Raw genomic sequence first — 13,829 nt, 5'->3', positions numbered from 1 at the left:
GGTTGGCCAAAAGGTAGCCCTGTCTGGTTACTTAGGTGTCTTCTTAGGAGTTTGGTCATCAGTGCCACAGTCCCCCCTCCCTTGATGTGAGCAACCCCAGAATGCCCCACATCAGTCTCAATAGCAGTCAACTTTTGTTCTCTTGTTAAGTACTTGATACTCAACTGAACAGAAAATTTAGCCTTAGGGAATATGAAACAACAGAGATTGCTAAGAATTATGGGAATTCCTTAAAAAAAGAAAAGACATAACCCATGCTTGTGGGGTAGGTGTTTAAAGGTAATTTTGGAGACTCTGGAGTCTAGTAATAAAGAAGACTCTGGGCTTTAAAACTGGTTTGAAAATATGATGTGTGCCAAGAATAAAGTGGTGTGGAGAATTTGCAGTAGCCAGTTTGTTTGTTGTCAGCCTGGATTAAATGAATGGAGGCTTAGACAACATTGTTTCATCAGATTCCCTGTGTCAAATGTGAGAATTAGCCACTGTGTACAAACACCAACATAGTGTTTCTTCTTACAATCCAGACCCAGACTTGGTTGCCCAACACAACCAGAAATCTGTCTTGATTTTCTCTGTCCCTTTAATAGTCTCCGTATCCCTTTCCGCCTTCCACAGGTGGAAAATAAAACCCCACATAACAGTTATGCTTTGGGAAAGCTGAAATAACATATATAGCAACTGAACAGTTATAAAGGAAAAGCACATTGTGAATTTAATTCCATTTCCAGATGTAAAATATCATAAAGAATATTTTCTCCATACTTGGCAAAATAACAGGAATTTTCGAGACCATTTTATTTAGCTGGGAGCATGCATGTTTGTAAGTAGGTATCAGAGAGTCTTTAACATTGAGTGTGCTGTAAATGCTCTGCACTGCAGCTTTACTGAGATTAAACTACCAAAGGCCCCACATTCAGCTAGGAGGCGTATGACCCTCATTGAGATGGAGGGGAAATGTGTCTCTGACTAATGGTAGAATTTTGGTGTGTTTTCAAAGCAAAAACACTTACCCATAGAGAGAGGTTTCAAACCAATGTAAATGTTCTCCAGCGACTACAGACATTGGGATTGTCTTCTGTTTCAAAGAGCTGATCGTTTAGTCATTCCACACATTTTTCATTTTGACTTCTCTTTTTCTTTTACCCTCCTCTGTGAGACTCAGGGTCTTTGTCAGAACACCTGGGTCTGAGCTGAGAAAGACTAGCCGGAGTAAGAGCCAAGCTGGGCCTCCTCTGACTTATGTAACACAACTAACTCATGATGTGAGATCTTTGAGAAGGAGAGGCAGTAAAAAAAAAAAAAATTCAGAGTGGAGAGAAAAATAACCCAAATGCAGGAAGAAGTCATTGAGGTAAAAGTATACCACATACTATCATTCTGATACGGAAGAAATAGTTCCCTGATTGGAAAATTGAATCTAGACATCTAGATTAACTGGTGTGTCCACCTATGGGTAACTCTCACTGTGGTCTTTTACAGGCAGGAAAGAGCTCTTTACAACTCAGCTCCTGCTTTGTATAAATTATTAAGAGTGAGGGGCACAGGAGCACTTTTGGATAATGAGAAGAAAAATAGAGAACTTCAGAAAGCCAATGAGTTTTCATGAGTACTTCCAGCAGATTGCTCGCGCATTTGTAGATTTTGTTCCTAGAACCTTGTATTTTTCAAGGGGGGATACACACTTTTTATTCATGCTGTTAGTGCTGTATTATCAATTACAACTGCTGCTTAATCGGATGATTCACAATGGAACCTGCACCGTCTCTCTCCAGTCGTTCTCTGTTTACTGATCTGGCTTCCCCCCCAAACTAGCGATCACACTAAACAAAATAAGAAATTGCAAAAAGTGAGAAAGCACTTTCATTTTTAAGAAAATGTAATTTCAATTGATCCCCACTTCTCTTTCTTGGAACCTTGGCTTGAAGGTAACACATCATAAATATTATTTTCATGAGCATAATTGGTTGTCGCTTTTGTGTTGGATTGAAATGTATTAGTTGAGGGGAGCTATCCTCCACAATGGCTTAATTTTGAGATCTGCAGGCTCCCCTATTGGAAGTTAGAGCTGAAATACAGATGCAGCAATTCTGAGAAACAAATGAAAGCTGTCACTAGTGTCACAGCAAAAACTGAGGGTCCATCCCACACAAATTATGGACATCTGTATTCCTAATTGGCATCCTTTTGGACTGTGCCAGCAGAATGGCAGTGCCAAGAGGGTCTGACAGCTTTAGAAAAGAGTAGGTATCAGGTTTAGGGGATAGAAGGCACTGATGAGGCGTGGAAGCTCTTGTGTACAGAATACTCCCCATGTGTTTGTTACAGTACCGATGAGTTTAATTTCGGGTACCTTCCATGGCACCTTTTGTCAATACTAAGCTTGCTACTTCTAAAACAGACCCGTTTATGGTATTGATGGCTATATGATTACAAGATGGTTGGCAAAGATGCATACAAATAGTTAACAAGGTAATGGTAAGAAATGTTGACCTTGATTTGTTTGGCTAAGATGTAAAGATTTTTGAAGGTCAAAGGTGTCCTTGTGTAGTGTTTTGGAGTCTAACTGTGTCTGACCCTCTAACATTAAGCTGCTGTGGCCTGCAGTTTTGAAGAGTGAAGCAAACCAGGGGGAAAGAAAGAAGGGGGAGAGAACAGGAAATGGAGTGAGGTGTTTCAGGAAGTTGTCAGGGGTTGACTGATTGATTCCAGATGGAAAAGGTCAGCCTTTGTGACCCAGGAAATACTCACTAGGGGAAAGAAGTTGGCTTGTGGAAGGGGAAGGCCTGGGAGTGAGACGATGCTGGAATGCACATTCCGCTTCCTTTAGTCTTCAAACATTCAGAAACTTTAACTTTTCTGAATAGAATAATATCAGTGTTGTCATCATTCATCAGAAAACAGTGAAGGAAGTTAAATTCGAAACTTTGAGTGCACCAGATGTATCTTTACCTCTATAATGTAGTTTGAAGTAGACTATGGAAGTAGAGTACATATATGTGAAAATCAACATTTGTGTGTGTGTCAGTGTGGAGAACACTGAGTTCATGTGCTGAAGGTTATGAATTAAATCCTTTACATTTTGCAAATTCAGTTTGATTAGCAAATTCTTTTAGATGTTTCCCAAGTTAAGATACCTGAAATATTAAAAACTGGAACTTTTCTGTGTGTCTCTCATATGTATATATATGTATATATATATGTATACATGCACATACATTTGGACGTAATTTAAAATCTTGTAATAAATTTTGCAGACACTGAAATAATTCAGGTTAATTCCCTTGCTGTCATGAGAGGCCAGTGCTTGCCAGCAAAAGATTAAAATTTATTTCCATTGTTAATAGAAAATAATGAAGTGCATCTGAACCATCAGGGTATGTCATTCGGGAAATGTTCACTTTGGAACTCAGTCTTACTCCACCCAAATGGACAATGATGAAATCAGCTGGCTGGAGAAAACCCCGGATTTTGTGGCAGGAATGCATGAGGAGCATAAAAGTACAGTATGACAAGAAGTTTGTGAAATGAATTAAAGTGGTCTTAGAGTGCTCTCTGCATCCACGTAATCCTCCGAGGGGTCAGGGTTCCCCACTATCGTTCATCAGCAATTAAAGCCTGAAGTTCCCACTCTTGTTTTGTTTTATATTTTTTTTCCCCTAGAGATGACAGTCACGTCTTTGAAAATCCACACACGCGGTTTTATAAAAGTGGTTCATTCATCATTTTTTTCTGTTGTCTGATATTTTTGGAGGATACACATGTGCAGAGGTGAACACTTCCAACCTCCACCTTCTCCCTAACCCTGTTACCAGGAAACTCAGCCAGTATCTCGCTTTGACTATGACGCCATCTTGTGCTTGCTGAGATCACCCTGATAAGAACTTGTGCCTGTGTGCACTTGAGGAGAGTATTGGAGGTTTTTGTCTTGTGGTGGCCACCACAAAAGGGGAACTTTCTGGAAGGACTTTCCCCAGACTCTGAAATGTTTACAAGGACACAGTTGAAAAACCCCTCCAAGCTAGACAGGCTGCACCCTTAAATGATGAGCAGTTATATTGATGGTGATTTCCTGAACAATAGCTGAGGCTCCTTTAAGTTCATTCTGATATCATAAAGAGTTGGTGATGGAGAACTACACACCTGCCCATGTAATGAAGTCACAAGTGAGGAACTGAAGTACGGGGGAGACAGGAAGCCCGTGTGAACACAATCTTCTGTTGTTTTTGAATTCCCAGACCCTGACATGATATGTAGCATGCAGCAGTTGTTCAGTGGATGTTGTTGAGTTGAATGCTTGAAACTCATTTGTGTCCATGTAAAATTGCCCATATACTACTGGCATGACGATGGCGCCAGACTAGGTGAAATGCTTTGTGGAATCATGGTTTTAGGGATTCTTCCAAATCTAGTACATTAACAATATACAACAAATTTTAAAAGATGCCATCAAAAACAAAGAAATAGTTCCTCTAATAGATGGGGGGGCTGCAATTGTATGGGGAATATAACAATAAAATTTATTATTTAAAAAAAAATAAAATAAAACTCTTACTTAAGGTTAAAAAAAATTTTAGCCCTACCCACTGCCTTGGTGTGGCAGTTGGGGCTGGGCTGGGTTGGCTGAGAATCAACACATGATAACTTCCTGGGAGAAAGCAAGGCTCTGTATCACGATAAGGTATGGACTGCCTGGGTGCATCAATTTGTCCAAATTGTGCATTTGCTTTATGCACAATTATGCTTTTCAATGAATGTACACTTCACAAACCCCCACAACCTTCAATACTACCACTGAACAGGTTGTGGGGATTGGTTGGTTGTATATATGAAATGAAAAAGGCAATATTTTGTGAAATCTTGAAACTGGATGATGACTACCTGGAGATTCACTCTGCTAATCTCTGTTTGCTTGAAATTATTTATAATAAAATAATTTTTAATGCCATTTCATGAATCTAAGGCAAGGACACCATTCCTCCCCTTAAATCATTTAATAAATAAAGAAGGACCAATAGAAAAATTAGAGGTAGAATTTTGGTAAATTTAATTTGGGGGTAGACAGAAAGAGTCTTTTTTTTTAAGTGAGGCAAGCTTTATGACAGTATATAAGTTTTAGGTGTACAACATTATAATTCAACATCTGTATACACTACAATGTGATCACCACCTAAAGTTTACTTTCTGTTTTTAAAATTATCATTTTTAAACATAGCTCTGTATCCTGTGCGTGCTCAGTGCTATCCTCAAGAGGTATATATATATATATATATATATATATATATATATGTTCCTCTCTCATAAAAAAAAATTGCCATGCATAGCTGAGAAGCAGATTCATATCTGGGATGACCCCTCTTCCTGGGTCAAGAACGTTGGTGGGTTGGCTCAAGTCCACTTTCTTCTGTTACGCTTTCCCGACTGCTCCTGCCTTGGCTGGTCTCTGCCTCCTTGAACTTCTCCCCCACCCCTGATCTGCCACCCACACAGATAACTCAGTCTGATCGCATTCAGTGTGCAACTTGTTTCATGTGTTAGCTGTGTTTTCCAGTCTCCAAGTAAGCTCTTGGAGGGTGGGGGACCATGCTTTGTAACTTTGATACCCATCCTCTGGGTCCTCCTTGTAGAGGCTCCCCCAGAACTGAGACTATGTGCGGTGCTCGATGAGAAAGGTCATCTATTCTATTGACTGGTCAAAAAAGACTGGGGGAGACAAGTAGAGCCCAGACTTCTCCCAATTTGGCACATGCCCAGCCCTGCACAAATGCTTTAACATGTATCATCTCAGCTTTTACTTATTTTATCATATTTAGCCCTTCAAGATAGGCATTGTTGTGGATGTGATACAGCTGAGAAAAATGGAGATCAAAAGATTAATTCAAGTTCACACTGTAGGAAGCAACAGATGTGGGAGTTGAGTTCAGTTCTGACTAAATTCCTGCTCTCCCCCTATTCCACACCCCTCTTTTCCTTTTCCTCTGGTTAGATACTAAGTGTCCTGCGTTTCAACACTGAATTCCAGCAACCTTATCTCCTCACCGTCAGTCTGAGTGTCCCTGCCACTGCTCCCTCTAGTCCACGGGAACAAGCCTGTGCCCAGCATTACATCAGTACACATCACAAGTGCAGCGTCCACTCCAGCCTTGGAGAAGTGACCGCCCAGCTGGAGTTTGAATAGACCTTACCTTCCTGGTCACACACAATCGGCTCCTTGTGGTCCCTACAGCTCAAGGGTCAGCTGGGAACGATGTCCAAGTCCTAGAGAGGAGACTAGATTTCTGGAACTAACTGGCAGGTGGCCAGTTTCCCTACTTAGTCACCTGCGCATAGTTTGAACACAAATAGGTGACAACACATGGGCAAAGCGGGGCCTCTTTTTTTCTTGAGTCTCTGCCATCATTCCAGGAGGAAGATAACCTGTTGAGATGCCAAGAGCATGGCCCTGTCCCAAAGTTCTGCTCTGCCTCTCATTAGCCATATGGAAGTCTGGCAAAAGAGAATTCTGGTGCATTTACTACTTCCTGTGATGCTAGCTACACCACTCTCTGTCTTTTTACTTTAAATATGCAGGTTGTGTTGTCAACAACAGTGAATGTGGATGGACATGTGCTGGCTGTTTCTGACAACATGTTTGTTCATAACAACTCCAAGCATGGACGGAGAGCCAGAAGACTGGACCCATCCGAAGGTAGGTCTGTCTGCCGTCTGGGCTGAGAAGGGCAGACAAATGAAGTTCTCCATGGATCTCCTTGTTTGGATCTCAAATTTATGCTTCTGAGTAGGAGTGGAGAAAGTACACAAAACCGTGTGGGTTTGAAAATGAAGGTGTAAACACCGACCGCGCCTTCACTGCCGCAGCCCCACACACCTCCCGGCCAAGGCCCAGCCCCTGTGCTTCCAGTCACTTCCATACCATTCTGTGTTTTTCCTTTTTGCTACATGGGCATTTCAGGCAAATGTAGTCTTATGACATCTTAGTTAAACAGGAACATTACAGTGCCAGACATGTATGAATAAGTGTCAGCTGTGCCCTTAAACAGATTGTAGGCAAAACAAAACAATGTGCAGAATGAAACTGACACTAATTGATTTTTGTTTGCTTGGACAAGAAGAGATCGTGGTCTGTTCTGGGTAGTTTTCCAAGTGCATTAAAGTAATTAGAAATACTGGTAACTGTTAAACTTCAAGTTGTCCAAAAAATTAAAGTCTATTGAGGAAGATAACTGACAAACCGAAGTACTTTCCATCTAACTTCTTCTCCTTCCTTCCACACTGCTCAACTCACTGGTGTAGGAAGACCCTGAAATATAAAATGAATGACTAAACCGGTGACTAAGTTAGTGTGATTTTTGCTGCGTTCTGCCCACCTGCCCCTACCCCAATTTGGCCCTTAAAATGTGTCCTGTATCATTTTAAATAGGAATTAATGAACTGAAAGAATATGATTGAATCAGTAAAGAATTTGGAGTGGTGTTAATTCTCCCACAGTGGACATGGAAAGGGGAGAAGAAAATCCCAGGGTTCAGAACGAGGAACCCATCCAGTTTCTCTTGACTGATTGGATGTGATTGACCGGCTGTTCAAAGGGGGCTCATGTTTTTGGAGTCCTGCCAAAGTTCTCCTCCACCTTTGACCCTGTCAACTTTGGAAATGGAGTGATGGATTGACTTTAGTTATGGCCTGAAAACCATATTGGGTTCCTGTTGGGATGTAAAGTCCAGAGGCCTCGAACATATGGAAGAAGGAGGGAAAATCCTTCCTACAAAGTTAGGAAAGTGACTCAAAATTGTCTCTTGACAATTTTGTCTTTTATCAATTTGTCTTTTATCCAACTGAAAAACACCTTCTACCATGAGAGATTTTGCTTTCTCTTTCTTTTTCTCTAGTACATTAACAGGCCTTGTAAATCTTGACATCTTGGGGCAGAGGAGGTGGGGAGAGAAAAGGGATTTACACATTTTTCAGTGTGATCAACTTATAAAAATATGGGAAAAAACAACAGTTTTAAAAACACCCTTTGCACAATTAGCTAAGTGTTCCACTTTTTCATGCATAGTGGTCAACTCATTAGGCTTTATGACCTGGTGAAAACCAACAACCAATTAGGGAATGATGGCAAGTCAGCAACACTCAACTTGAACTTCTCAGAATGACCAACAGCTTTCCAAGGCATCCCACTCCCCAAAACTCCAGACTTCAGCCACCAAAGGGCAGACCTGACTCGCTCTTTCGTATCTTTTCAGCTACCCCCTGCATCAAAGCCATCAGCCCAAGCGAAGGCTGGACCACAGGAGGAGCCATGGTCATCATCATCGGAGACAACTTTTTTGATGGCCTCCAAGTGGTGTTTGGGACTATGCTTGTGTGGAGCGAGGTAGGCAAAAGCTGCTTGTTTCTCCATCTTTGGTCCAAAGATTGTTTTGATTTGGGGAAACCGGTTATTCCTGCAGCAGGAGCATGAACACATCCTACTGAGTATGTACAATGAGCAGAGCACTGAGGATTAAAAGAGGTAGAAGTGTTACCTTATTGCAGGCATGACCCTGTTAAAAAAACAGATATTCATTTCAGTATTATTTATCATTGTGAAAAATTTGACAAAGCCTAGATATTGGAAAATAGAATAATGATTAACTAAATGATGAAATATTGTTAAGTTGTTAAAAGTATGTTTTGGAAAAATTTTAATAAGGAGCATGCTTATACTACAATGATAAGAGAAAAAATAAATCGGAATGGCAGTGTCTACAGATATAAAGTCTAATTATATAACATAACTCCATAGAAAAGTACTGGAAACACCGAAGATTCATAGCAGTTGGCTTTGGGTTATGCAACATTATTATTTTCCTGTAATTTCTAAATTTTCTAAAGAAGATATGTTCCAATTTCATAATGAGAAAAACAACAGAATATGTTCCAAAAAGATAAATAACAGTACTAAGTTGGGTATGGAAATTGCCAAATTGATATGCGAGAGTGTAGCTGTGTAGGAGCTGAGGGGATGGTAGAGGTGGGGTGAGGTGGGCGCAGGGGGTGGGAGAGACGTGAACTGGGCTGGTAGGAAGGAAAGGACAGAGAACTGTGTAGACCCCCACGAGTGCTCCGGTCCGCCCCACCTCCCCAGGGAGTATCAGTGGGAGATGTGCGTGTCCTCAGTATCTTCTGTGATAACGTGTGAAATAGGTATCTTATTTCCCTGCCTGTTCATTCCTCAGCTAATCACCCCTCATGCCATCAGAGTGCAGACTCCTCCTCGGCACATCCCTGGAGTCGTGGAAGTGACATTATCTTATAAATCCAAACAGTTCTGCAAAGGTGCTCCGGGGAGGTTCATTTACACAGGTGGGTGAGAAAATGATACCAAACGTCACTAGCTTCTGGCTTCCCATTGCTGTAGTTCCCACTTGCTCCACTTTATAATCTTTCTAATTTTTCTAGGTCTTTTTACCAGTGTAGGGAAAAAAGCCTGGGTAGTAGGCATCGAAGGGAAAAGTGTAGCTCAATTCAAAATTTCTGTTTTACTTGAGCAACTTCTGCATGGTCTGGGAGATGACTGTGGATTCTGTTATAATGCTTTTATCCAAGCAATCAGATGTAAAATTATACCAAGTAGCTGGCTCTAACCAAACTGTCTTGAAAAGCCTTCAGAAATGTTGCTCATTGATGCAGCAGAGTGATTCAAATTATTTTTAAATTTTATGAAAGTAGAAATCATCTATTGGTTCAACATTTGTTGAATACTTACTTAGTATCTACTGCTCAGTGGAAGGTACAGGTGAGTTGTAAGACATGGTCCCTACTTGGAAGTTTAGAAGCTTTGGGGTGGGGGGAGGGGAGGAAGTGGTATTTTGCACTGGAGAATTAATTAGTAAATTTAAAAAATATTTGAATTTTCCAGTGAATAGAACACAGGTTTCAGGAGGAAAGTTAAGCATGGACTAGATGGTGAGATGGGGCTTCCAGCAGGAAATAGAAGCTGCTGACAATTTTAAGGAGGGGGAGGAGTTGGAGAGTCAAAGAGAAGAAGGATGTTCCAGTTACGGAAATGTCATGTGCGAGGCCTCAGAGAGTGAGGTGAGCGTGTTCCCAGAAGAGGAGGGATTGGCAGTGCATGTGGGTGGAGTTCTGACCATAACCCAGCCTACCAGATGAGCCGGGCACAGGGAAGGGATCGTAAAACAGCTTGAAAGTGCTGTCTGGTCACGAGGGTAGCCAAATTCATAGAGACAAAGTTGAATGGTACCAGGGCTTGGCGAGAGGAGGAATGGGAGCTGTTTAATGGGTGTAGAGTTTCAGTTTTGCAAGATGAAAAGAGTCCTGGAGGTGGTTTGTATAACTATGTGAAATGGACTTAACGCTGCTGAGCTGTGCGCTTAAAAATGGTTTAAGATGCTAAGTTTTGTCATGTGTCTTTTACCACACTTTTTACAATTGAACAAAGAAAGTCTTGTATGGGCGTTTGGACTTGATCTGACATCTCTCTGCCAGGGAGAGAAACTCGAAGGTGTTATCTTAGGAAAACCAGAGTTAGGGGAACAACTGAGGGCATGATTCAACTAGGATATCATATTTTTCAATATATCTGTATCTCGCTACATATGTCAATAAAGTGCTACAAATTTCTATTACTGTCATCCTATACTATATCCTCTCATTTGGATTCAGCATCCTATGCTTGTTTAAGTATAGATGGTTAGTTAGATATTAGTTAGGAATAGATGGAAAAAAGGTAATTTTTTGGTATATTTATTTAGAATTTCATGTTTTGAAATTTCTTTGATGAGATATGTAATATCATTATGCTTCTAACAGCTTATAGTTCTAGCAGGGGAGCTAGATACTTACAGATTACAGTAATTGGATTGAATCCTATAAGAGAGGTATAAGCAAAAAGGGTTGTAGGAACACTGTGCTAAGAGTGTCTGACTTTGGAGAATCACTGAGGGCTTCCCATAGGAGGTGACAAAAGAGTGACCTTTCAAAAGTAAAGTAGGAACTTGTTAGACTAAACAGAGGAGGCATTGGTCCACAGTGGGAAACACAGAGGCTGGCACAAGAGTCCACAAAACTGTGAAATAATAGATGCTATGTTAGATGTAAATTCAGGAGAGAATTTTGAGATAACAAGATATTGAGGCTCACCGGGTCAGGCACCTTCTTTGGCAGATGAAAAAACTGACACTCAGGGAGAAATTATTTGCTCACAATTGCCTATTGAATTAAAGGGGAAGTCAGAACAAGAACTCAAAATGTCTGGCCCTCCCACTTGATGCCTCTTATTTAGCTATGTAGTGTTGGTCAATAGCTGTTTTCTTGATGTGCTTAGACATTACTGACTTCTTCATGAAGCAAATGTTGATGGAACACAGCCAGTGCTTATCACTCTGCTCTGTGCTGGGGACATGGAGCGCAAAACAGCCTGATGGGATTCTTCCTCCTTGACCTTCAGGTGTAGTGATGTAAAGCTGAAATGTTCTTGCTCCAGAGTCAGATTGCCTGAACTCACAGCTTGACCTGCCACTAAGTAGCTCTTACATCTTTAGCAAGTGACTTAATTTCTTAGCTTCCCCATCTATAAAATGTGCTACCTACCTCAGAGCTGTGGTGAGAACTGAATATTAGAGTGTATGATAACTGTGGTATGCTGGTAAAGGTTTAACAACAGACTCTCCAGGGAAAACTGGGGTAGGGACAGGGGCCAGGACAGTACTGGTTTGTAGCATTTACTGATTTCCATGGTGCAAATACTCTTGCTATGGCTGATTGCAAACTATCAATATCACATCAACCAGCTCACAAAATTTCTGAAAACTTTATAAACTTGCTCTCATGAAATGGTCTAAGCCAGGTCTAGAACACCTGTGCATGTAACACATTTGGAATAGAGAGTGACTGTATTTTAGCATTTCAAAACTGTTTATTATTGATATTCTTATGGTTACTATTAGTGTTGTTATTATAGAGACTAATTTGTACAAGAATTACAAATGTGACGAGCACTAAATAGAACTTATATAGGATACTGTTGATATATGCCAAGTGAATCAGACTTTCTTAATCTAAGGTGATAGGAAAGACTAAGAACAGGTCAAACAGAAGAAATAGCATGTGCAAAGGCCCTGGGGTGGAAAAGAAAAACATGGGATATATTTGGTGGCTATTATGAACAGGGCAGAAAGAATAGCTATAGAGAGGCTGGATTCAAGCTGGGAGGGCGGATTGGACCCAGGGTATGTCAAGTCCTGTTTTGAGGGCTCTACCTCAAGTACTATGGAGGCTATTGGTATATTTTTCAGCCGGGGAATGCTGGGATCTGTCTTAAAAGGTCATTCTGGTTTCAGTAGAAAGAATGATTTGGAAGCCAGGGTGGATTCAGGGAGGTCATTTGCAGGCCAGTGTTGTGACCCAGGCCAGAAATGATGGCAGCATAGACCAGAGTCTTGGTAGTGGGGACAGGCAGAAGTGGATGAAATTTAGGAGGTAGCATTGACGGGACTTGATGATTGATTAGATAGGGTGAAAGTTGGGGAGAGAAGGGGAGGGGGTGACTCTCAGGTTTCAAGTTTGAAAAATTGGGTGGGTATAGTTTGGAAAGTGATTTTTAAAAAGGTATAAAGTGCTAAGGGAGTTCAGAGGAAGGACAAAATACTTCCAGCTGGCGGAGAGGTGGGAAGATTTAATATTGTAAAGATGTCAATTAATGAAGAAATTTAACACAATGCCAATCAAAGTACCAACAAAATGTTTGGGGAAACATTATAAATACTCACCTGAAAAAGAGAAAAACAGGACCTTTAATTTTGAAAAACGACAGGGCCTCGCCCTACCAGACATTAAGACCTACTTTAAGTTTCAGTAATTAAAAGAATATGGGACTTTGTAGGAACATGTAGAAATGTCATGCAGCAGAAGAGAAAATTTACAAATGAGCAGGTTTTGTACAGATGAAGAATAAATGCATAAGTGTTTGTATAGGGGAGGACCATCTCACGTTAATGTGGAAAAGTAGAATATTTAACAAATGATATTGGGTCGACTAATTAAGCATCAAAAAAGGGTGAAATTTCTAACTTGACATCATAAACTGAAACATATTTATTAAATATTTTAATTAAAAATGTAGTTATTTGAAGAAGCTTTATATATAAAAAATTATGATCATCTTGAGGCTTGCTAGTTTCAACACCAAAAACAGAAACCAGCAAGCAAAATATGTGAAAACATCATAAGAGGAAAATTTTTACACCTCAAAATGCCAGTCATTAAATCAAAAAGAAAATGATAAACTGCAACGTATTTGTTATAGATGGCATTCTATCTTACATATAAAAGAATTCATCCATTTGATCAGCAAAAGTTTGTCACGCCCAGTGTTTGTCTCCTACTATGTATGTATTGTGGATAAAGAGGGGAATGTTAGATATCTTACAAATAATGGAGGGAAAAAAATCTAGCAAGAAGTATCAGGAGTTAATTCAGGAAGGAATACAGTTAAATAATAAACATATTTTTAAAAATCCCAACTACATTAATAGTCAAATAAATGCAAATTAAGGCAAGCACAGTATAACACTTTTTCCCTGTCAAGTATGCAAAGATTTTTTTTTTAAGCCAATGAAAATACCCAAGTTGTCAAAATTAGAAGAGTAGGGACTTCCTGTAGAATGGAGGGGGAGAGGAGAGAGGCTCTGGAGAACACCTTAGCTGAGACAGTGGACCTGCCCTTCGACACAGTAATTCTTGGAATGTATACTTCGGGAATAATTGAGTTTGCCTTAAGGCTGTTCATTGGAGCTGTTTATAGAAATGAAAATATCCTTAGTGTCTAT

General features: G+C 40.3%; 1 protein-coding gene across 1 annotated transcript in view; it reads left to right on the top strand.

Moving 5' to 3' along the window:
- The window catches only part of EBF2 (EBF transcription factor 2), a 183,604-nt gene that overhangs the window by 137,550 nt on the left and 32,225 nt on the right, over positions 1 to 13,829 (top strand). Inside the window, 3 exon segments of the mRNA XM_054690285.1 lie at positions 6,568 to 6,685; positions 8,241 to 8,371; positions 9,216 to 9,342. Coding sequence (XP_054546260.1) covers positions 6,568 to 6,685; positions 8,241 to 8,371; positions 9,216 to 9,342 — 376 coding nt within the window.

Source organism: Talpa occidentalis, unplaced genomic scaffold (assembly GCF_014898055.3).
Source record: "Talpa occidentalis isolate TD23 unplaced genomic scaffold, MPIMG_talOcc4v2.1 talOcc4.8, whole genome shotgun sequence".
Lineage (NCBI taxonomy): Eukaryota > Metazoa > Chordata > Mammalia > Eulipotyphla > Talpidae > Talpa > Talpa occidentalis.
Note: the sequence above shows the minus strand (reverse complement) of the source record. Positions and strands in the feature narration are given on the sequence as shown.